At 44.5% G+C, this 25,406-nt stretch overlaps 1 protein-coding gene across 19 annotated transcripts in view; it reads right to left on the bottom strand.

The window, feature by feature from the left end:
* TMEM164 (transmembrane protein 164) overlaps nucleotides 1–25,406 on the bottom strand; it is a 176,612-nt gene that overhangs the window by 146,261 nt on the left and 4,945 nt on the right. For 2 of the 19 annotated variants that reach the window (XM_032619622.1, XM_032619624.1), the window contains exon 1: nucleotides 12,879–13,761. The exons of 15 other annotated variants lie outside the window; for them this stretch is intronic. Coding sequence is in view for 1 of the 4 variants with exons in the window: in XM_032619628.1 (XP_032475519.1) it covers nucleotides 16,202–16,228 (27 nt within the window). In the remaining 3 variants the exon portion in view is untranslated. Of the gene's footprint in view, nucleotides 1–12,878; nucleotides 13,762–13,908; nucleotides 16,229–25,406 lie in introns of those variants that run through there. 2 more of the 19 variants (XM_032619626.1, XM_032619628.1) reach the window with 2 other exon arrangements.

Raw genomic sequence — 25,406 nt, 5'->3', positions numbered from 1 at the left:
GGTTCCTTAAAAAACTAAAAATAGAATTACCATATGACCCAGCAATCCCACCACTAGGCATATACCCAGAGAAAGCCATAATTCAAAAGACGCATGCACCCCAATGTTCATTGCAGCACTACTTACGATAGCCAGGTCATGGAAGCAACCTAAATGCCCATCGACAGACGGATGGATAAAGAAGATGTGGTACATATATACAATGGAATATTACTCAGCCATAAAAAGGAACAAAATTGTGCCATTTGCAGATACGTGGATGGAACTCGAGACTGTCATATAGAGTGAAGTAAGTCAGAACTAGAAAAACAAGTATCATATAATATCACTTATATGTGGGATCTAGAAAAATGATACAGATGAACGTATCTGCAAAGCAAAACAGAGACACAGACATACAGAACAAACATATGGATACCAAGGGGGGAAGGCGGGGTGGGTTGAACTGGGAGATTGGGATTGACATATATACACTACAGTGTATGAAATAGATAATAAGAACCTGCTGTATAAAAAATAAATTAAGGGCTTCCCTGGTGGCGCAGTGGTTGAGAGTCCACCTGCCGATGCAGGGGACACGGGTTCATGCCCCGGTCCGGGAGGATCCCACATGCCGTGAAGCGGCTGGGCCCGTGGGCCATGGCCGCTGAGCCTGCGCGTCCGGAGCCTGTGCTCTGCAGCAGGAGAGGCCACAAAGGTGAGAGGCCCTTGTACCGCAAAAAAAAAAAAATTAATTAATTAATTAATTAAATTTCATTTTAAAAAACCAATATGAGTAGAAAGAGGAAAGGTAAGCAAAAATGTTAACACTCTGGTAACAAGATTATGGGCGATTTTTATTCTCCATACCAGGGCTCAGCAAACTATGGCCCACAAACCAAATCTGACCCACTGACTGACTTGTATATAGTTTTATTGGAACACAAACACACATGTTTATTTCTGTATTGTCATGTCTGTGGCTGATTCTGTGCTACAATGGCAGAGTTGAGTAGTAGTGACAAAGACAAAATTATTTACTGTCTGGCCCTTTACATAAAAAGGTTGCCAACCCTTGTATCTTCAAAATTTTCTAAAATGAGTAGGTATTACGTTTGCAATCTTTTCCTAAAATGTCTATTTCCACATTGTGAAAGGCCAGAGGAACAGGCTAACAACTTCAGATTTTATTCTACAAGTTACTGGGAGCACTAGAAGTTTCTGAGGAGGACAGGACATGATCTGACATGATGTCCACCAGTAAAACACAGAACACCAGATCATTTAAGAGGATGGAATTTAAACCGTATGCCAGGCAAAGTCTGTGATTCATCAGCAGCTGTGACTCTGGGCCACTCCTCATTTAAAGGGGAAAGTTAACTTAAGGTGTGGCTTGTCATTGTTTTCAAAATGCCTCCTCTGAATAAACCCTATGAGATGGTCTCTTCCCTGTAGTAATGACCAATCAAATTTTTTCCAAGACAGAAAGGCGGAGGCCATATGCAAATTTGTGACTTTTGCCTGGAGAGACAGTTTGAAAGTTCAGGGTGGTAATTCTGTATTCATGAAGTCAGTCCTCCATCTTCCAAGCTTTTTCCTGTCTCTTACTTTTCTTTTCTTTTCTAGAAGGACACAGGGAGATGACACTGGGTAAAGGGGGGGGGGGGGAGGGGGGGGGAAAGGCACAAAAGGAAAGAATAAAAAGTATTAGAAGCTTCTGTCTCAAGAGCCCTTAAGAAGTCCCTAGATCTACCCACCCTTAGAATGTGGCCAAGGCCCTAAATCCTATCTCCAGGGAATATGGTCCACCTGACTTTATCTTTAGAAAGAGGAAAGACCTGTTTCTCTAAGAGAAAGCCTCCTGTCTACAGGCTTTCTCCAGGTTCTCTGTGCCCTCACCACCTGCCTCAGGCCTACTTCCCCAGATGTACTGCAAATAACCAGTTCATACAAACCACTGTTTACACATTCTCTCGGGAATGAACACAGTGAAAGGATGGTAATGGTCTGAAGACTAGTTTCCTTGCAAATAAGCACACAACCAATCACAAAGAAGATTAATCATCTACAGACTGAGAAACTCCAAACTACCATAATTTCAGGTCTGGATGCGATAAAAACACAGTAAATAGGTCTCTGGGTTTTGGTTGTTTTGTTTTTTTTTTCCCTTTTAAACACATGATAATTTTTGGATTTCAGCAAATTAAAGCTGGGAATTTCATTTGGGGCACTTTATAAAACAGAACAATTTGCATGTAACTCTGCTAGCAGTTTTTTAAAATTTGAATTATGTTGTATTTTATTGGTTCATGAGAGAGATTGGATACAGAATGCACTGAGGTGATCAATTATTTAACAGACCATACTTAACATTTCACATTTTAACATATACCCGGTGCCAACAATTGTTCTCACGAGCTTTCTGAACCATTAAGCTGCACTGCTCTCCTTATTCTAAATCAAATATAAGTAATTTGTTGTCATAGCAATGCTTCTTCCCACTCCAAAATAGTTCAATACAGGCTTTATTTCTGCAGACAACTGTCTACCAAAAATTGGTCATTATCTGCCATCTTCTTGACAAATGTCTTATTAAATTTAGCTGCCTGGCTTTTACAGTCATCAGGAGCCTGTACTGCTGTGGCACTTTCTAGCACCTGTACAGGAAAGGGGCTTATAAGACCCCTGTGGAATTGCCTGGAAGCATATCACAGTCGCTGGGTGACAGCCAATCTCCCCAGTCATGATGACAGCAATCCTTTGCATTATTACCCAGCTTTACGGTTTATAGAGTGCTGTCACCCACTTTACTGTATTTGAGGCAGTACTAGGTGACGCTTTCTTATATGCTTCTTCAACTCCCTACATCGAGTGGGTTATTTAACTGTGCACATCAGTAGTAAGTTACACTTGTTCTGATCTTTCTCCTCTAAGGCCAAGTTCTGCTTCTCTACCCTATTGATGAGGTATATATTAAGCTGCTGAGGGCGATTAAATCAGCTTTGGAATTGCAAATAGAAGGAACAACTGAGGCACAGGATACCATTTTGCTAGTTGCTTGTGCAATGGCCCACTGACAGATATTAACTGTTTAGATAAACACACAAGACTGCCCCTCCCAGAGTCAGCAACGACATTCATGCTAATCTCATATTTGTAGAGCATGTTAGTTTACAAAGCAGTTTCGCAGAAATGGTCTAATTTGGACTGTACCTCTTGTCCACCCATCCCCTAAGACACATAAACACAGCTAGATCAGGATGTGGGTACCTAAAATCTTATTCCCTGCCTTACAGTTGATCCATTTTTAAATAAGGATGAATAACTGGTGTTTCCAAATCCAGTTCATAAGCCCTGGCCTTTATTTCACACAGCCATATTCCGTAGAAGCTAGAGCTCCCCCTTACCCCTGCCCCCGCAATTAGGTTGAAATTTCCTTTGCACTAAACTTCAGTAATAAAAGCAAATTGGAAGGAAAGGACCAGAGGGTGGGGAGGAGGGATTCTTTGACATTAGCCAAAGACTTTAAAAAGAAAAAAGTGGGGTTGAGGAGATGGATTCCCAGGAAATTTCCCTTTTTCTTTATCCATTCCTATGTTTTTAAGGTTTTTTATTTATGATCATATGTTACTTCTATAATCAAAAGATAATAATAATGAAAGTTGGTCCTAACTGGCTCACCTGCTCCCCCTTCTTTGAAACTCTCTGGGAGGGAAGGAGGCATGAGTGAAGAGGACCAGCTCAGAGTGCTTATTTCAGAAATACGATCGGAATACGGGGCTGCCCTAACAGAGCCTGAAAATGAGATTTCACAGAACCACACCGGCTCAAGAGCTGGAGCTGAAAAGTTCTATTCCCACCCAAATGTGACCAAATGTAATTTGTCTCTCCGTATGACTTCCAGCTTCATGTGGGCTGATTCTATTCGAAAATCTAATAAAAGGTGTAGTCGTTGCCATCATTTCTGTTGCTTGGTCCTCGTGAGCGCTTGTCTCCCACAGACTTGATTTTCCTTCTGCAGAGTGAGCGGAGGAGCTGATTAATTATTTAGAATCCCTGTACAACTATTATCTCAATTTCTGCACACCTCACCTCTGTCAAGTGGAAGGGGAATGAGTACTACCCACATAATTACCACTGAAACTAAAAGGCAGAGAGGTTAACGGGATTTGAACCAGGTCCCACAGAAAACGCTAGGCAATAAGAAGCAGAATGCCTAAGGGTCTGAAAACTGTCTGACCAACCAATAGCAATGTCTATAAGGCCCAAGAGAAATAAAGCTCTCTTTCCCAACCTCTCACCCAACCCAAAAGGAATACAGCTTTCAAAACTGTTTTAATGATGACAAAAAGCCTCTGGCAATTGAGGATATGAGGGTGTTAATTTTGTTTGGCAAAGTCAAGTTGCTTTAAGAATTTAATTCTATAACTGGGAAGGTGCAATTCTGATTTTAAATGTCTTTCTTCCCTGGAGCTCAAAATCCAATTTACCCAGCCCACCTAGAGGGATGCTTCTGCTTTCACCAAGTCACCCTTACTAATCTACAGGCTAAGTTGCAATGGGAACGCCTATATTGAACATTTGGTCAATGGACCTAACAAAGAAATGTAAAAAGTAACTTACTACCCCTAATAACATAGCTTCAAAATATATAAAGTAGAAGGTGACACAACTAAAAGAAGAACTAGATAAATCCACCTTTGTGGTGGTCAATTTTGAAAACTCTCCCAACAATTGATAGAGTAAGCAGATGAAAAATCGGGTAAGGCTGTCAAAGAGGAGCAAAATTAAAAAGGTTGACCTAACGGACACTGGCCTCATGCTGGGCCACAAAGCAAGTCTCATCAAATTGCAAAGAACCAGACCACGGAGACCACACTCCCTGATCACAATGTTATTAAGTTAGAAATCAGCGACAAAGTAACTTTAGGAATGTTTAGAAAATTTTTTTTAAATCCTTCGAAACATCCCATGGGTTAAGAAATCACAATGGAAATTATAACATACTTGGAACTGCACAACACAACAAAATACTACATACCAAAATCTGTGGGATCTAGCTAAAGCAGTAGGTAGCTCAAAATTATTAGCCTTTAATGCTTATAGATAGTCAAATAAAGTCTGAAAATAAATGAGCTAAGCATCTGACTTAAGTTAGAAAAAGAACAAAAGATAAAACTCAAAGAGGGCTTCCCTGGTGGCGCAGTGGTTGAGAGTCCACCTGCCGATGCAGGGGACCTGGGTTCGTGCCCTGGTCCAGGAAGATCCCACATGCCGCGGAATGGCTGGGCCCGTGAGCCATGGCCGCTGCGCCTGCACGTCTGGAGTCTGTGCTCCGCAACGGGAGAGGCCACAACAGTGAGAGGCCCGCGTACCGCAAAAAAAATAAGAAATAAAAAAATAAAGTATTTTAAATTGGTTTAAAAAACAATTTTTTAAATTAGCATAAATTAACAAAACAGAAGACTAACACACTATAGAGAGAACAAAGCCCAAATTGCTTCCTACAAGAGATAGTAAATAAAACTTATAAATTTCTGTTGAGATTGATTTTTCAAAAATAAGTAATGTTATGAATGAAAAGGGGATTATCTTTTTAATATGTGCAGTTTTTATAGTTAAGAGGCTATTAACAATTTTTGACCAATAAATATGAAAGTTTAGGCAAAATGGTCACATTCTTAGAAAAACAAACTACCAACACTAATTAAAGAAGACACAGAATACTTGAAAATTCCTATCATCATGAAAGAAACTGAATCAGTAGTCCAAAATCTTTCCACAGGAAGACACCAAAGCCCTGATAGTTTTACTGGCAAGTTCTAGCAAGCATTCAAGAAACAAATAACTCCAATCTCATGAAAACTATTCCAGAGTTTAGAAAGAAGAGGAAGCACTACCTAACCCAGTTTATGAAGCTAGCATAAATACCAAAACCTGACAGGGACAGTATGAGAGAGGAAAACCAGAGCCATATTCATTCATGAACATAGTTGTAAAAATCAAATACTAGCAAACCATATCCAGGAACAAGAAAGATAATGCATCATGGTCGAGGTCATCCGATTTCAGGAATGCAAAGTTGGTTTAATATTAGAAAATCAACATAATTTACCACAGCGAAAGATTAAAGAACAAAAGCAATATAATCATCTCAATAGACGAAGAAAAAGCCTTTGATAAAAAGCAACATCCATTCATGATTAACAAAAAACAACTCAGCAGGGCTTCCCTGGTGGCGCAGTGGTTGAGAGTCCGCCTGCCGATGCAGGGAACACGGGTTCGTGCCCCGGTCCGAGAAGGTCCCACACGCCGCGGAGCGGCTGGGCCCCGTGAGCCATGGCCGCTGAGCCTGCGCGTCCGGAGCCTGTGCTCCGCAACGGGAGAGGCCACAACAGTGACAGGCCCGCGTACCGGAAAAAAAAAAAAAAAAAAAAAAATCAGCAAACTCAGGATAGAAGGAAATTTCTATTGTCTGATAAAAGATGCCAAAATAATTTACACCAAACACCATACTTACCCGTGAAACACTGAAAGCATATCCTTTAAGACAGGGGAAAAGACAAGAGCACCCACTATTGCCACTTCTATTGAACATTATACTAGTGGTCTTAACCAGAACGGTAAGGCAAGAAAATGAGGGGTGGGATAGGGAGGGTGGGAGGGAGGGAGACGCAAGAGGGAAGAGATATGGGAACATATGTATGTGTATAACTGATTCACTTTGTTATAAAGCAGAAACTAACACACCATTGTAAAGCAATTATACTCCAATAAAGATGTTTAAAAAAAAAAGAAAACTAAAACAACAGAACAGAATGAATAGTTCAAGACATAATTCAAGAAAAAAAAAGAAAGAAAATGATATTACAAATAAAATGACTGCAAAGGAAGACAGAAGTCTCATTCGTTGTAGATTATGATTACCAACATAGAGAACCCAAAAGAATCCTCAGATAAATTAATTATAATTAATTTAAAAGCATTCAGCAATGTTGCTGGGTACAAAAAAAATGAGCAAAAATCAATTGCATTTCTGGACACCAGCAACTAACAATTACAACGTGTAAGTTACCAAAGAGAAAGAAAAAAAAAAAAACACTAGAGACTTTACAAGGGAGTTGGTGAAGGCCCTGGTTCTGGTGTCAGACTGCCTAGTTTCTAAAAGCAGTTCCACCACCAGCTGTGAGACTTTGGCAAGCTCTCAGTATTTAGCTGTTTTGTGCCCTACCTTTTAGACTTCTTGTGAGGATTAAGTGAGTTAGACCGGTGCCTGGAACAAAGTAAGAGCTAAATAAATGCAAGCTGTTATTATCACTGTGAAGAAGTAGTTAACAGGCCTGTTATCAAGGGCCCCAAGGTTCAAACTATTGGACTCCAAGACATCTCAAGGGTAAAAAAATCAGGGAGCCACCTGTCATAGGAGCCAATGAAACTCACCCATGCTATCCCTTAGGCTGTGCACTGAACTCCCACAGGCAACATACAGCTCATTACTCATACACCCTGCTGTCTACAGCTCAATTAGCAAAAGCACACACCTTTTCTCTGGAGATTTCCACCCCTATCTTCCCAACTCTTTTAACTGACAGCAAAAGTCAACAACTTCAAGCTTCCTGTGAGGTTGAAATCCAGAGTTCTGGTTGGTTACTCTTCATCATCAAAAGACAAGGCAAACCTCATCCCCTTAGGGCAGACTAATGCCAGGAGAGCTTCTGGAGGTATTCGAATAAAGGTTGTTATTTGTTACCGGCTCCACTTCTTGGGGGGAAGGGGATAGACAGTAACTAATATTTTGTGAGCACCTATTATGTTCCATGTACTCTTCTCGGGGCTTCACCAATATTAACTCATTTAAATTCTTTCCATAACCTGATGAGATAGAATTCTTAGCCCCATTTTACAAATGAGACAGTGATTAGGTGACTTACTTAAAGCACAGAGCTCATGAGTGACAGAAATTAGCTTCAAACCCAGATCTGTCTGCAAAGCCCTGCACCAAGCTAGTAGAGAAAGAAATAAAGGAGGGAAGTGGGTACTATGTATATGAAACTGTGGATTTCAATTCTCCTTCTGACACCAGAGACCACAATTCCAATGGGAATGCAAATAATCATTATGTGAATAGAAGACTGAAAAATCAGCAAAACAGAAGGGTACCCAAGTTAGTGTTTATATAAAGTGGCAGCAGATAAAATGCTGCTGCCACTCTGTGGCATGACTGAGCAATATTTTTAAAAAACCCACAGAAAGGGACTTCCCTGGTGGCGCAGTGGTTAAGAATCCACCTGCCAACGCAGGGGACACGGGTTCAAGCCCTGGTCTGAGAAGATCTCACATGCCGTGGAGCAACTAAGCCCGTGCGCTACAACTACTGAGCCTGCGTGCCACAACTACTGAAGCCCACGACCTAGAACCCGTGCTCCACAACAAGAGAAGCCACCGCAATGAAAAGTCCACACACCGCAACGAAGAGTAGCCCCCGCTCGCTGCAACTAGAGAAAGCCTGCACACAGCAACAAAGACCCAACACAGCCAAAAAATTAATTAATTAATTTTAAAAATAATGTTTGTAACTCTTTAAAAAAAAAGAACAGTAATACTGCCCCTGTGTGGCCTCATTTTACCAATTCTTTCTCTGAAAACCAAGATATTCATGGCTGGAACATACACTCCTATGAGCATACGCAGACCCAGGTGATCATGAATAAGGTAAAATTGGGTTGGTAGCTGAAGAACACGACGTGCCTGCAGCTTGGGTTTTGATGCCACCCGGTTTTTAACTCCTTTTTTTTTTTTTACTTAATAGTATCTCTTTTTTTTGGTAAGTCTTTTTGATTTTATTCACTCTAATGAGTGACACTGTATCTTACTGTAGTTTTTTTTAATATATCTTTTTAAAATTTATTTATTTTATTCATTTTTTTTTTGGCTGCATTGAGTCTTCGTTGCTGTGTGCGGGCTTTCTCTAGTTGTAGCGAGCAGGGGCTGCTCTTCATTGCAGTGCGCGGGCTTCTCACTGCAGTGGCTTCTCTTGCTGCAGAGCACGGGCTCTAGGTGCACGGGCTTCAGTAGTTGTGGCATGTGGGCTCTGTAGTTGTGGTACACGGGCTTCGTTGCTCTGTAGCATGTGGGATCTTCCTGGACCAGGGCTCGAACCTGTGTCCCCTGAACTGGCAGGCAGATTCTTAACCACTGTGCCACCAGGGAAGCCCCTAATTCCTTCTGTATGGCAACACTGCCAGGCTAACCGACCTGATGGCCCACAAGTGATGAATATCCCAAGGGCTTTGTCCTGGAACCAGTGAGCACAAGGCTAACATTTGTGCCACACTATGCACAAGCACCAGTGCCGTCACAGCCCACCTGTCAGGGCTTCCCCTTCCTGTCCCCAAGTAAATAATTTTGTTCCTCCTAATGGCAGAACCTAATCTTAATGGGCAGAAGAGGAGACCAGAGCCTGGCTTTGGGGGCAGCCCCTCACAGCCCTGCCTGATGCAAGCTGATTGATATACCCGTACGATCCAAAATAAGAGCCCCCAGGTTCAAGAACACACGTGCCCACACACCCCAAGGATAACATAAAAATACTTTTTAAGATCAAAGTTACCATTCTAACTGCAGCATCACATAGGTTTTATAGATTATTAACCTTAAGTGTTCTTGAATACAAGATGATTTTTGATGACAAAACAGATAAATGCAAGGTCAACAACACTAGACCTAGTTATGGATCTACGTGCTCTTAAACTCTGAAGGGAGATAAAAGTTGCACGTACAACCTTCTGTTTAGATTGCTTCTCTTCTAGAAACCACCGTCTCCCAAAGCCCTCTTGCAAAACAGAACACAAATTCTAGTAATTCTAACCCAGACCAATAGAATACGAGCACCCCAGATTTAGGTGCCCTGATACCCTTTCAGTCTTTACTTGATCTTTAGAAATACTTTCAGCGACTACAAAGGGCTGAAATGAAATAACAGCCACTTTAAGAAAGCTGGTAATTTTTGATGTGGGGAAGGAGCTAACTGAAAAGAAACTATTTCAGGCTTCCTTGGTGGCGCAGTGGTTGAGAGTCCGCCTGCCGATGCAGGGGACACGGGTTCGTGCCCCAGTCCGGGAAGATCCCACATGCCGCGGAGCGGCTGGGCCCGTGAGCCATGGCCGCTGAGCCTGTGCGTCCGGAGCTCCTGTGCCCCGCAACGGGAGAGGCCACAACAGTGAGAGGCCCGCGTACTGCAAAAAAAATAAAAATAAAAAAAATGCAGTAATTAGACCATAAATGAGCCTTGATAATAAGCTCCCTGGGGAGCAGAAACCATATCTGATATTCCTTGTGTATCTCACAGCCCCAAGTATGATGCTCGGCTCAGAGTAATTGCATAATAGATGCTGAGTGATACAGATTCACCGCACAGTGCCTGGCATATCATAAGCTTTTCACATGCCAGGCAGTTCGCAAGCCTCTCTCCCACCAGACTTTTCAAATATGTCAGATTTTACCATTCCTGGGCTTTTAATAAAAAGCAGCATTGCACAAGAAAACAAAGCTTCTTGTCACTTCACGTGACAATGATTGAACACGTAGGTGCCAGGCACTCTGCTCTGTACTGCAAAAGGGGCAGACCTGGGCCTAGTGCTGGCACTCGTCCTATAAGCTTTATGAGTCAGGGTGAGTCAGTTAACCTGACCCAGTGCGAGGCCCAGTAAGCACAGTTACTATTATTGAGTAACTCCTGAATTTTACATCTTAGATCTCCCCTGATAGGCTAGCAACTAACTAGCACACGGTGGGATGAGTGCTTTACTAGTGATGCACCCACAGGCTTTGGGAATACACAGGACAAAATACGTGTATTGAAATAGTGTTAAATACACACACACACACACACACACACACACACACACACACGCACACACACAAGTTTCCGAGGGCCAGTCTAGGCTCAGAACACATTTAATCCCATCTTCTACACTTGTGGCTTCTAATCCTAGTTGCAGACTAAAATCACTTGAGGAGCCTGAAAAATTGCTGGTGTCCAGGCCCCCAGCCCATACAATTAGATAAGAATGGGGTGAGGGGAACAGGTATTGGTATTTTTTTTTTTTTTTTTTTTTTTTATTTTTTTGCTGTACGCGGGCCTCTCACTGCCGTGGCCTCTCCCGTCGCAGAGCACAGGCTCCGGACGCACAGGCTCCGGACGCACAGGCCCAGCGGCCATGGCCCACGGGCCCAGCCGCCCCGCGGCACACGGGATCCTCCCAAACCGGGGCACGAACCCGCGTCCCCCGCATCGGCAGGTGGACTCTCAACCACTGTGCCACCAGGGAAGCCCGGTATTGGTATTTTTAAATGCTTGCTTAATGACTATAGGTGCAGCCAGGGTTGAGGACTCCTGGCCTCCGCCTTCTCCATCTCCACCTTTAGTCCCAAGCTTAAGTGACAGGTCCAGCGGATAACTCAACTCGGAGGCCTGCAAAGCCACAGAAATCCCATTTTGGTCACTCACCAGACTATTCTCTGAGCCATTAAGATGACTCTGCCACTGCCAAAACATTTTTGGTCACCAAAACTTAAAGAGGGGCTTTCTTAACCCTCGGTCAGTCAGAGAAGGTAATTAGCTAGTCCAGCCTCTGCCCCAAGCACTCTACTGGAGGCTTAACTGGCCTGAGATCTCATCCTTTTGGGGGAAGCTTCTCTACTCAAGTTGATATTTAATTTGTCCCTTCTCAACTGCGCTACTCTCTACCTCATGCGGATGTTTCCTTACAGCTACGAGTGTGCTCAGCTCCCACTGCAGCTGGGACCCCCGCCAGTCTCTCCCACGACCCCATCCTCTCCCTTGCCCCCCTTATATACACACGCTCACTTTGGTTTGCTTTTCTAATTCCTTCTTAATCAGCCTCCGCCTGCCTCTAGGCCACCTTGCTACTCTCCTACTTGATCCCTCCCCTTTCAGCTGAACCTCCTGGCCGTGGGGTTGCTGCCTCACTCTAGTGTCTCTCTGTGTCCCTCTGCTCCTTTCCCGCCAGCCACACAGGCAGCAAGGCCCCTGTGGGCACAGCCTCCCAAACACATGATGCTTTCTCAGTTGCCAGATCTTCTCTCGTGAATTGGCTTCCTTCATCTGCTGACTCTCTTCTGCTAACTGCTCTCCCAGGCTGCCAACCATCTCCTTTCTTTCTTTACAAAAATATTTCTTCTTAATTACTCAAGAAATTTGTACTCACACCAAATTCAAACAATACAGAAATGTGTTAAGTATAAAGTGAGGGTGTCCCCCCCCTTTCCCTAATCACTCAGGAGTAAACACTACTGGTACACATTCTTCTAGGCTTTTACAACGTGCTCAGAAACATGCACATATACAAGGGCTTGTGGTTTGTTTTCTTAGGAAATGGGTTCCTATCACATACATACTGTTCTGCAGTTTGTCTTTTTTTTTTTTTTTTTTTTTACCGGTACGCGGGCCTCTCACCGTTGTGGCCTCTCCCATTGCGGAGCACAGGCTCCGGACACACAGGCTCAGCGGCCACGGCTCACGGGCCCAGCCGCTCCGCGGCATGTGGGATCTTCCCGGACCGGGGCACGAACCCGCGTCCCCTGCATCAGCAGGCGGACTCTCAACCACTGCGCCACCAGGGAAGCCCTGTCTTTTTTTTTTTTATTTTAACAATATACTGTGAATATCTTTCAAAGGGAATACAGAGATCAGCCTCCCTTATAAAGGCTGCACAGTACTCCACTGGCTGGATTTACCATTCTGCCACAGGCAGGCTGTTTCCCAGTCTTCTCTGATGCCATAACATCCGTGCACACAACTCTTCACACACAAGCATTTCTAAGGTAACTATTTAGAAATGGGTGGACGGCTGCCCACAGGACCAGCCTGTACTCACCAATTCCAAGTGCCTTTTCTCAAGTCCTCCTTGGTCTCAACCTCTTTGCCTCACATGACAATAGAGGACCTGCTTCATGAAACTCCTTCCTCTCTTGGGTGTCTTTCCACTTTTGCTTCACTGAGTCTTTTCTTCTGCCCACAAAAGTAGGCATTTCACAGAATCCTTTTCTTCTTTCTCTCCCCTGGCTTCCATGATGTTTGCATCTTCTGCCCCTCCAACTTCTCTAAATCACGTTGCTAGCCCAACCACATCTCAATTGCCTGCTGTTCACTCCAGCCTCAACGTCTCAAACATCTGAGGCTCAACAAATCCCCGAATGAACACCTGACCTCTTCCTCTAAGCCTCCGTTTCCTCATCCGGAAAACAAAGGGAATGGACTAGACTCGATTAAATTTTCTTTAAAAATTAGGAGTCTAGTATGTACTAGATGCTGTGCAGGATAGAAAAAAAATCAATAAAACACAGATCTTGCATTCAGGGAACACGCAAACTAAGGAGTGGGGGAGAGACATAAACAATTATGTAATATAAGGCAGAATAAAATGCTAAAGTAGACAAGAATGGCTAAATCTGGCTTGAAAAAAGCTTCACAAGAGGGAATGTTTAGGCTGAGCCTTGAATGATGACTGGCATCTCAACAGGAAGAGAAAAGAAAGTATTTCTGGCTGAGGGTACAACATGAACAAAGTATAAACTCAGAGTCAAAGAAGCATGGAAGTTCATGGTACATGTGGCTGGATCAGAGCACATATGAAAGAATGTATCAATACTAGAGGACAGGGACTTCCCTGGCAGCGCAGTGGTTAAGAATCCACCTGCCAATGCAGGGGACACGGGTTCGAGCCCCGGTCCGGGAAGATCCCACATGCCGCGGAACAACTAAGCCTGTGCACAACTACTGAGCCCACTCTCTGGACCCTGTGCGCCACAACTACTGAGCCTGCGCGCCACAACTACTGAAACCCACGCGCCTAGAGCCCGTGCTCCGCAACAAAGAGAAGCCACCGCAATGAGAAGCCCGCACACCACAACGGAGTAGCCCCCGCTCGTCGCAACTAGAGAAAGCCGGCGCACAGCAATGAAGACCCAATGCAGCCAAAAATAAATAAGTAAATAAATTTATAAAAAAAAATACTAGAGGACAAAGCTGGGAAGAAGGTTGAAACCAAGGTCATAGAAGATCCTGAATCCTATCATAAGGAGTTCCGGCTTTCCCTATAGGGTTTATCTACCTGCCACTCTCTGACTGAGTAATAGTTGCTGCCTAAAATACTATGCTAAAGGCAATTCTGAACTGACATGGAGACACAAGTTGGGAAAGCATGCTCATGTTTTGATTAGCACGGTTGGCCTGGGGCACCGTAAGGTGTATTTGTCTAGCTATATCTACTATCCTTGCCGAAGGCAATAGGGAGCTATTGAAGGCTTCTGAGCAAGGGAATGGCAGGACCCAACATGAATTTTCCTTGTATCATTTCTGGCAGCAGTCTAAGGGATGGACAGAGCAGAAAGACCCCTAGAGAAGGGAAGATCAGTCAGGAAGCTGCTGTTAATAAGCCAGATGGTGGTGGTGATGATGATGATAAACAACCAGACGAATTAGGGCAGAGAGATCAAAGAAGAAAAGGAAGAGACAGATGGGAGAAATAATGGAAGACAGAATGAAAATGACTCAGAGACTATGATGATGGAAGAGAGGAATGGAAATGTGTCAAGGTTTCAAGGGACTTAACCTGGGTCACTGATGGACCGCAGTGCCATTAACTAAGATAGGGGCCATGAGGGGAAAGTATCATAATCCTTGCTTTTCACTCCAAATCCTCCAACCACTTTACTTGGCTTTTAAGCACTCTTAAGTACGCTAGGAGGGAAAAAGCAGGACATACATTGCTTGATGGCCCCAGCATTTATATAACCCCACACATAAACCTACTATTCTTCCTTCGGCCAGATCACCAAAGAAATATCCACCAATATCTGATCCTAAAACCAATGGGCTAATAATCCTTTGAATGTTCATGCCCCCAAAAGATGATTTTTCCTATTTAGATAGTGCTTTCTAGTTACAAGACACGTTCAACATATCTTATTTTACTTGACTGTGAGGTATGAAGGGCAAAGATCATCCCTATCTTACAGATACAACAGCCATAACTCATATTTACTCTACGCTTGCTATACACCAGACACTGATCTAAATACTTTACATGTAGCCATGTACTGAATTCTTACAAGAAAACCACAAAGTAGATACTATTATCCCCATTTTACAGAGAAGGAAAACAGGCCCAGAGATGTCAAGTAACTTACCCAAAGTGACACAGCTAGAAAGCAGCGGAGCCAAGATTTGAACCTGGCCAGTCTGACTTCAGAGCCTGAACTCTTAACTACCACACTTTGTATCATATAAGAAGGTCAGGCACAGAGAGGCTACCTGACTAGCCAAAACTACTAGGTTCTGTCAACCAGAAACCTACATCCAAGGCCCACGTCTGTCTAATACTTAATCCTGTGCTCTTTCTATTACTCTACATTGTTTACCGACATGAACTGACCTCTTCCACTGGGTTAGCAGATTATTTTGACCTTTTCCCTCTTTGACCTTTGTCACTCACTTCTGCCAAAGTTTCTGATTTTGGTCCCCTGCCGTGCAGCCTCATACAACTGTTCACTAGGATAGGATGCAGGTCTCTATTTAGAGGAAAGAAATGGTGACCTCAGTTATAGTCCCAAGTGAATGGGTCTCCCTTCCAAATAACCAGTTATCTCGCAACAGATCACACTGGCTTGACATACAGGCTAACTGAGCGTACACAACTCCCTGGACTACCTGCCCAGGACAAGCAGCAAGCAATGGTGGCACTACAGCCTGGCTCCTCTGTGGAAGAGAGGGAGCAAGGGCAGAAAAACACATTGAAAAGCAGTTGGCTATAGCAGTCAGGCAGAGAGGTGGCCTGCAGCCGTGAGATCCTCACTTTCAAGGCTGTAAGACAATGATGCTCAAAAAACACATGATTTCTGTTTCTCTACTAGTGGGCAAGAACAAAAGTCCATCTCCCTTTATGCTGCAATAGTTAGGGGTGGAAGGAGGCCATGTATGGTACTAGAGAGAGACAATGAACCGGGAGTCAGGAGATCTACCTCTGCTTCTACTGAGCTGTGCGACTTTGGGCAAGCCACTTCACCTCTCTGGGTCTCAGTTTGCTCATCTGGAAAAATGAGGGAGGAGATGATCTCTGAGGTTTTTTTTCAGCTCCGACCTGGCATCACTCTGCCATTTCAACCCAGGAAAGTATTGCTCGAATATTTTCTCCAGTATCTATAAGGCGACCAAAGGAGAAATCAGCTAGAACCGAGAGAAAGAAGGATTAGATAAAACAAAAATGACCTTTTTGTGGAAGGCTGCAAATTAGGTAATATATAGGCAATACACTTAAGCACAGTGCCTGGAGCATAATACATGCTCAAAATGTTACAAGTATTATTATCACTACTACTCCTAACTTTCAAAGTGTACAGAGATAACCAAAAATTATAACGAGCTCTTTCTCTTAAATTTAACTCCTTTTTGTCCATCTGACCCTATTCCAGGTTTATGGTGTTTAAAAGGTCTGGGTGAGGGAGGACCCTAAATGAGCAGCGGCACCAACTGTCCTTAATGTCGATGGACAGTTGTGACTGGAAAGTGAGAACCCAACCCCAAGGGAAACTAAAGAGAAAATGTAAGTGGGAGGAGCCAGGCTTAATCCTCAGTTTGCTGCAAACCAGCCGTGGAAAGGGGAATTAAAAAAAAAAACAGCAACAGGTGTGGACCACAGTGTACTTTGCAAATTGTTTTTCAGTTCAGACCCAAAGCGGGGAGTAAGAAACTTGGGAAGATGATCCCAGCCTGGTTTCCACGTGTGTCCATCTGAGCAAACACAGCCCTGACTGTGAGGTATGGCCAAACACCGTTCAGCCAGGCAGGAGACCCTGTGACCCGGCGGGCTTTGCATTCTTCCCCAGGAAGCGAAAGCAGCCTCGGCCTAAAGGTCACCCCTGACTTCCCAGGGCCAAGACAGCACCCCTCCCCGCCGACAGCCCCGCCCCGGGAAGGACAGCCACAGGGCTGGGGGAGTCAGTCTGTTTCTCTTTGCTCACTGGCCAGAAACCCCACCAGCAAACAGGGAAACATGACCTTGGCTGGGTGCTAGCTTGCAGGGCTAGGCTGAGGAGAGCTGAACTGTAAAGTCCGGTGCGGGGCCGCGAGGGGAATGGAAATCCAAAGGTAAAACCGGGCGCCCTTTCCTCAGGGGGCCCTGAGAGTCCTCCTGCGACTGGGGGCCCGGGAAATGGGGAGAAAGGCCCACCTGAAGCAGCAGCCGGTAGCAGCGGCAGCCCAAGGGGCCAAGTGTAAAAGTGCTGAAGATAATAAGGCACTTATGCACATGACCCCGAGCAACATTCCTGCAGGGCGCAGGGAATAAAGCACAGCAACAGGCAGGCGCACTCGCTCAAGTGCCTGGGACTTAAAAAAGGAAACTCTTGACAAATGCAAAGCGACAAGGAACAAGTGGTGATATGAAGGAGACCCTTTGGTACAGTCTCCCCTAATTTCTCAGGGTTGCTCTTTGTTTTAGGAATGCCCTCCAAGCCAGCTCCAACCAGGGAACCAGGATTATTACATTATTAAAACATGACCTTAACCTAAGGAACTGCCTATTTACCCACAATGCTTGGGAACATGCCTGGGGGTCTTCCAATGGTCTTGCTGGGTGGGATAGGGCACTCCAACCCCAAGGCTGTGAAATCACATGACCCAGGCCTTGGCCCTGGAAGGCTACACTTAATTAAAGGGGACCTCCCTTTAGTAACTCGTGGCTGAGGTCCCAGTTCTGAAAGAGTAGCTGTTCTTCAAAACTGAGAGAGGTTTCCCATATCCGGGAGATACTGAATTGTCTTTTTTTTTTTTTTTTTGGTCCATTTGCTGACATGTCAGGCAAAGCACTGGTCTACTTTTAGCCTGTCTTTCTCCTAGGAGCTCTGGGAGCAGTCCTTTCTCCTCCAATAATTTCTTAACCCTGAGAACAGGCGGCACTTAAGCAAGTTGCACTCCCCTCGGTCAAAATAAATTAATGAAAAAGGAAAAAGTAAATCCACGCACCTGTCTCTGCCCACACCCAAACCACTCCTTTCCTACTTCTGTCATGTACTCGTTGGTTTCCTAGGCTACCAATCTCAAGATAGCTGGCACCAGAGAGCCAGCCCATTGATGAAGAGCAGCAGTAATTAAGCCCAGAGGTCCCTGGAAAGCCAAGCTTCCTACCAATGACAGCCATCCTCCAAATGCTTCAGAAAGGGCTGCGTGATTTACAGTAACATCCAAATTCCCCACAAAACTGTCCTTAGGCCTCCAACAGTCGAGCCACCCTGCCCTGCAGAGATTATGTGGGTGCCACCTTCATGGAACCAATATTTTTGCCTACCACCTAAAACAAAGATGCCAGGGAAGCTGCTCTTGGGTGAGATTTTTTTTTGGGTGGGGGGAGGTGAGATTCTTAAAGCTGCCTCCCTGTATCTAATCTCTATCATCTTATCCCAGCATCAGGCATCCAAGCTCACAGCAGCAGCAGCAGCCATAATAAGGATACCGAAGCTCGTGATCATCATCACGTATCACATCACGGGAAAAAATTTATTGACTGTCTGCTATCTTAACTGCTTTATTAGTATTGTCTCATTTTTTCTCATTTAATTCTTACAACAGCTCTGCAGGGCAGGTATAATTATTATTCCATTTTACAAATGTGGGCAACTAGGGGTTGGAGAGGTTAAGTGACTTGCCCAGGGCTACACAGTTAGTGGTAGGATTTGAACCCAGGCCTTTACCACACTAGAGCCAGCTTCTACCCAGTATGCCTTGAAATATATTGTACTGCTACTACTACAATAGTCCCTTGCTATCCGCAGGGGATTGGTTCCAGGACCCACCACGGATACCAAAATCTGTGAATGTTCAAGTCCCTTGTATAAAATGGTGTAGTATTTGCATGTAACCTCGCACATGCTCCTACACACTTTAAATCATCTCTAGATGACTTATAATACCTAATACAATGTAAATGCTATGTAAATAGTTGCAAATACAATGTAAAAGAAATGTAAATAGTCGCCAGTGCACAGCAAATTCAAGTTTTGTGTTTTCAAACTTTCTGGAATTTTTTTTTCCTAAATATTTTCAATCTGTAGTTGGTTGAATCTGCAGAAGTAGAGCCCACGGTTACAGATGGCCAACTGTGCTATGAAAAACTGCTAACATTTATTGAGTGCTGACAATGAGCCAGAACTTCTGCTAAATGCTTGATTTAAATTATTTCATTTAATCCTTGCAACAACTCTATTAGGTAGGTACTATTTTTACTCCCGTTTTACAGATGAGTGAAACTGAAGTTGATAGCAGGTTAAGTAACATGCCTAAGGTCACAGGACGATGGAGCTCAAATACATACCCAGGAAATGAGGTCCAAAAGCTCAATCCACTAAGCTGAATTTGCATTAGGAAAAGGAGGCATTACTAGTGCCCTACTTAACTTAGCCAGTCTCCTTGCTGTGTCCCAATCCAAACCTACTGGGTCCCAGTGAGAACTTCACAAGTAAATGCCAATGAGGAAATCTGTCTAGCCCTTCCATGTATATGCCAGCAGCTCGGACCTGACGAGACTAGGAAAAGAGGAGCAAGACCCTTTCTAGACCCTTTCTCTCCTGGCCAATTTCCCCTAACTTGATTTCTGAAGAAAGCACCTCATGTCCAGCAGCCTCTGCTAATACTCTGCCCGGAACATCTAATAAGTGTTTACCCAGGGGCTCCCAGAGCCGTAGTTAAGGGCCTAATGTGCAACCTGGCTCTGCGCCTTATTTAATCAGCACCTGAATGAAATGTCTCTTTGCTAGCAACAGCCTGAGCACACAGTCTTTCTGCAAACACAGCTGGTCGACTGGCAAAGGCGATTCTATTCACAGGCAAAATACACCCTGAGTTTACACCACCACTGATGTGCGATGGAGACAGGGAGACTGGAGGCACCCGGATGGAATTAGAATGGGCTCATGCCTCCTTTCTCCTCCAGATAATCCCGCTTCTCGCTCTTCTACCCACCTAAACACCTGCCCATAGGACACGGCTTGAACTGTTTCTGCCCAACAGGCCAGTCCTCTCTAACCTCCCGTCTATTCCCTTTCCACAGAGCCACAGGCCCAGGACCAGACTCATCCCACCCTTCCTCCTCTGGCATTTGCTCCAACAGCTACTGTTAAGGAAGCACAGCCAACGGAGAGATCCCCCCAACCCTCCCCTTCAGGATCTCAGGTTCGCAACAGGTCTGCGTCCCTTGACACAGCACACGCTGACGGACATGCAAGCCATGCCCTATTTAGCTGGTAGCTCTTTCCCTGGGAAAGAGCTGAGTAAACAGAGAGGATCATACCCAGAAGAGGAGGAATCCTCCCCAGGCCTTCAGATTTAACTGCTGCATCCAAGCACCCTGGAGGGAGACTTACCCTGGGGGTCCAGCAAGTAGGGTAGCAAGACACTGATAACCCCAGTTCTCGGGGGGATGGTGGGGTGTGGAGCGGAAAGGAGGCCAAAAACTGGGTAAGGAACACGGGAAACGCCACCTGCTCAAAAAGAAACACCCCACCATTTAGAGTAAGGGTAACAAGGCCCTTTAAAAAATGCCTGCCCTCCCCCAGCCCAGTTGAGTCTATGAGCCATTCGCACTTCAGTGTGAACCTCCTAAATGGAACTGATTTCTTCCTGATTTCCTCGGCGATATGACCTCCTCTGATGAAACGGGCATTTTGAAATGTATCAATACAAGGGGTTGATTCGGAGTTTTGAGTACTCTGGAAAGAGGCAACCCTGGATGGAGTGGGTCGGGGGGAAAGACTTGGAAACGGGGAAGAGAATAGAAAAGAGAAAGGTAGAAGGACAGTATCACATTTCATCAGTTCTGCTGTGGAATCCGTGGGGACAGCAAGCACCCCATGAGCCGCTAAAAATCATCTTCTGGTCGCAGGTGGGATACCTGCTATCTCACTTCCTGTATTTAATGTCGGCTCACTCTCATCAGTGTTCTGTGTGTCTGTCTTTGACCGTGTGAGCCCTCCTTGGGACAGCACAGAGAACACAATTCTCTATCTCACAAGCCCCCTATCAAGGATTCGTAGGCAACTGCAGCTGTCTTATCAACGGGCCAGAAATGACAGAGCATTCCTTGGTTTGCCAAGGGAGAAATATGAAAAAATATCTTCCCCTGATAATAACAACGGAATGACTCCAGGTAAGAGTTGAGAAGCTTTCCTGTGACACAGGAAGCAACTCTGGGCCTTTATATGTATTGTTTCCTATGCCTGGAATCCCTTCCTTCCTGCAACACCCCTTCCTTCCTACTCATTCATTCACACATGTTTACTGAGCACCTACTATGAGGCAGGCCCTGTCTGAGGTGCTAGAATAGAAAACAAGACAAACAAGGGCCTCTGCTCTCAAGGAGCTAACACGCCTCCTTTGTGAGTCAAATGTCACCTCTTCTAGGAAGCTATCCTTAATTGCACTAGGAAAAAAAAAAAAAGACCCTCTGTCCTCTATGCTTTGTTCAAATCTGTTACCGTACATGTCATGTTGTAATTTAGTTGATCTTTTTTCTTGCCTGTCTCATCTCAACTGTGAAGAACATGAAGGCAAAGAATGGTTTTTATTTATCTTTGAATCTCCAGTGCCTGGCACAATGTTTGACACACAACAGGCACTGGATAAACGTTTGCTGAATGGATACATGAATGAATACATTCCCATGAGCATTTAAAACAAAAGTCCTGCACATAGAAAATTAACATGCAATAACTCTGTGTCAGTATTGCCTCTCGTTAGTTCCCCAAAATCTCAGACACTGGAAGGCTGGGAAGGGAGTGTAGAAGGACTGGAAATCCTCCACTGACGTAACCCCTAGGGACCCAACAAGCCACTGGAACTCTAAAGCTACCTTAAAATCCACCTCACAGTATCTCGGAGCCCTCAACCTCTAATTTCAGCCACATTATTTAACACCCACACAAATACTGAGGTACTACCAGAAAACTAAACGCCCGCCCAAAGGCCACCAGATTCACACCAGTCAGGAGGAGCATTTGAACTGACAGCCCACCTCATACTTTAGCCTCTAGATAATGTCTCTCCAAGCAGGGTCCAATGCTCACCAGCATCAGAATCACTTGGGAGCTTGTAATAATTGCAGATTCCTATCCTCACCCTATAGGCCCTAGACCTACTCAGACTCCCTGAGTAGAGAGCCAGGCATCTGCATTAGAACAAGCTCCCACGGGAATTTTTCACAAAGAAAGTTCGAGAAGCACTGCACTCCACACACATAGTCTCTTCAGGTCCACTCATCCAGTGACTGGCAGAAGATGCTCTCAATTCAACAAAAGATATGAAAGACCATGGATATCTTAAAATTTTCTTTGTCAATTATACCTCACAAAGCTGAAAAAAAAATAAAGTAAAAAAAAAGATATGAAAGACCAGAAGTTGAGAAGCCTGGCTCTTCTTGCACAGGGTGTTTCAGTGAGGTATGACGACAGTGAGCTACCTACTGAAAAATACAAAAGGGGAGAGAAAGAGATGGAAAGTGAGTCACCAGACTAATAACGTTTTTTTTTTAACGTGTCTGACATTAAAGAAGGAAAAGAAGAAAGTAGACACTTCCAGATGTCGAACCAAGGGATTTCAGACCAAGATCCAACAGCGTAATTTCCTCACAGCAATGAAAGGGAGCAGATACTTGGGGCAGAGAATGGGCTGCAGTTCCTAATAACCAGCTCTTTGTGATGGAACCAAAAGATGTGTGAGCTGGAGGCAAAACCACCTCTCTCCTCTGGCTATTTCAAAAAACAGACAGGAGACTCTCTTAATGGGTACAGGAGACATAGGAACAGTGCCCAGGAGACCTCAAGGGAACACAGACAGAACCACCAGAGGGAAAATGAAAAAGCGGAAGAAAACAGTCAGCTCTGTCAGTCAGTCAGCCAGCATTATCCAGGCACACATTAAAAAATTAATGTGCATGTATTGTATTAAGCTCTGCAGGGAGTTACAGAGGGAAGAGAAAAAACAAAACACTACTTTCCTTAAAGAAAAGTGTTTACGCTAATGGTGGAAAATGAACAAACACGCAAAAACAAGCAAGCCAGTCGAACACTCACTGAATTACCTACATGTATACAAAGGCATATGTTGAAGAGCCAAATAGTCTGAGTAATATTCAGAGGGTCAGGAAAAGAGGACAAAAGCTGTTACTGGAATGAATGGAATAACTGTGGAGCCAAGGTCAACTGGAAAGTTTCACAGAGGAGACGCTTCAGGGGGATCTGCAGAGGGGAGGAACTCACGACAGATCCCACAAAGACAGCGATGAAAGAGACACATCTATGGCAAAGGGACAAAACCCCAGGGATCCTGTGGATCACCCCAAGTAGGAGCCAGCCACATACTGTTACTTAATAGCAAGCTCCACGCTGGGTTGTATTAACAAGTGCATGGTGAGAAAAGGCTGAGAAGGAAAGCTTTCCTCTCTGCTGGGTGTAGGCTGGACCTCTGGTCACAGCACCCAGTTTTATAGGCTGTGCATGAGAAGGGTATGCAGGCACGGGCAAGGATCCAGAGAAAAGCAACAGAAGTGATTAGAGGAATGGATTCTAATAGCTATCAAGAAAGGTGAAAAGGTGTTGAGGTTTGTCAGTTCCTGAGCCGGAGGTAAAAATCTATTGGTCATCGTCCAGCTCTGATCAGCTGTACCTGGAATCTCTGTTTAAGTGACCACAGAGTTATTCAGAGGATTAAAATGCTTTGTTTCCATGCGGCCCGTTTCATGAAGACGGAGATAGGAAAAGGTTAAATAATTTGCTCAGGTTCCCTAGCAAGCCACGAGCCAAACTGGCATCATAATTTTAAATCCCAGGGCTGTCTGTGGCTTGTTTAATCCACCAATCCACACCACTTCCCTTTATAATGGACACCCCCGCCCCCCGCCAAACACTGTAATTATGAAAGATGGAAAAATTCTCTGCAAATTTCCTTGGGGGAAAAATAAAACAAACTAAAAAGGAATGTCATGCCTCACCGCTGGGGCCCATATAAACATTATCCCCTTGTGTCCCCCTGGACTGATGACACAGGACACAGTCCATCTGATAAGCCGTCAGCAGATGGCTGGATCCCTCATTGTACCCATTCCCCACCGACGTCAATTGCAAGCAGGAGCAGTTATCAGCACTCCAGACAACAGATGGGATGAGGAGGTGTGGTTGGTCTGAAGTCAAGGAGGCGGGGGACAAAAAGCCTAGTTCTCAAATCTATCAGGTTTTCTCTCAAACAAATCCATCAGAGAGCAAATGGAATACACCCGTGTATATTCCGTGAGTTCCAAAAGGTGTCACAAAAAGCTCAGGGCCATTTTGAATATGTGCCATTCTAGGCTTTCAGCAAAGAGGGAAGAAGTAGAAAAATAAACAGTGAGCCAAAAGCAGGTTAGCCATATTTGGTGGAAGTCAGCCTTCTAATATATCGTAAAGACAGAAAAATAAAATAGCAATGGCAACTCTAAAAGAAGGATGGGGCTCACTAGGTATTATAGGCTAAAAACCAGAGGCTTGGCGTTCCAGGGTCAATAGCATCAATTATTATTTGGCAAATGTCCAGCTGAGATCCAGCCTGCCTTATGCACAGAGACACGGAGGGTTAAACATCATATGCTGTGCCCCACTCAGTTCAGCGCCCAATCAGGAGATATTGACACAGACACATACAGAACCAACCGGAAGTGGACAATTAGACAAGACATCCCAAATTTGATCTTTTCGTTAAGTTCCTAAGACAGAGACAATATAACTGGATGCAAAGGAGATAAAAGGCCACCAGTCTTTATGGACACAATCAGTCAAATTGTCTGGCATTTTAACCCTTCTGCTAAGAACTTGTAGATTTTCGGACTTAAATAGCTATGAGAATCTCTTCCTGCTAAAGCCCCAATTCCCACTGTGGCAGCTTGGTTCTAAAGCCACCTCTGCCACTAACTTGCTGGGTGATTTTTTTGGTAAACAGCATAATCAGTCAGTAACCCATACCTGCCAAAACAATATGCACAAGGGGACTAGCCACACTTGAAGAAATACTGGTGCAGTGGGTAAACACCACTGATATTCAGCAAGGGGTTTAACAACAGTGCGTTAATCCTGGTGCTTGCTGATCCCGAGGACCCTCAAGCATCACCGGCTTGAGCTCAGATGTGGGAAGGTGCTGCTGTAATCATACAGACCTCCGCCAGACCCCAGTTCCAGGGCCCTTGAGATATCAGATGAGGCCAAAAAGAAACCAGACAGCAGGAATATTAATCCAGAACAGACCTCAGATACAAGAACTGCCCTTCCTTATGCTTCTAAAGCTGGCGGTCACCCAAAGGCAGCATGGCTACGATGAGGGTCTGTGTAAC

This window comes from Phocoena sinus, chromosome X, assembly GCF_008692025.1.
Source record: "Phocoena sinus isolate mPhoSin1 chromosome X, mPhoSin1.pri, whole genome shotgun sequence".
Lineage (NCBI taxonomy): Eukaryota > Metazoa > Chordata > Mammalia > Artiodactyla > Phocoenidae > Phocoena > Phocoena sinus.
Note: the sequence above shows the minus strand (reverse complement) of the source record. Positions and strands in the feature narration are given on the sequence as shown.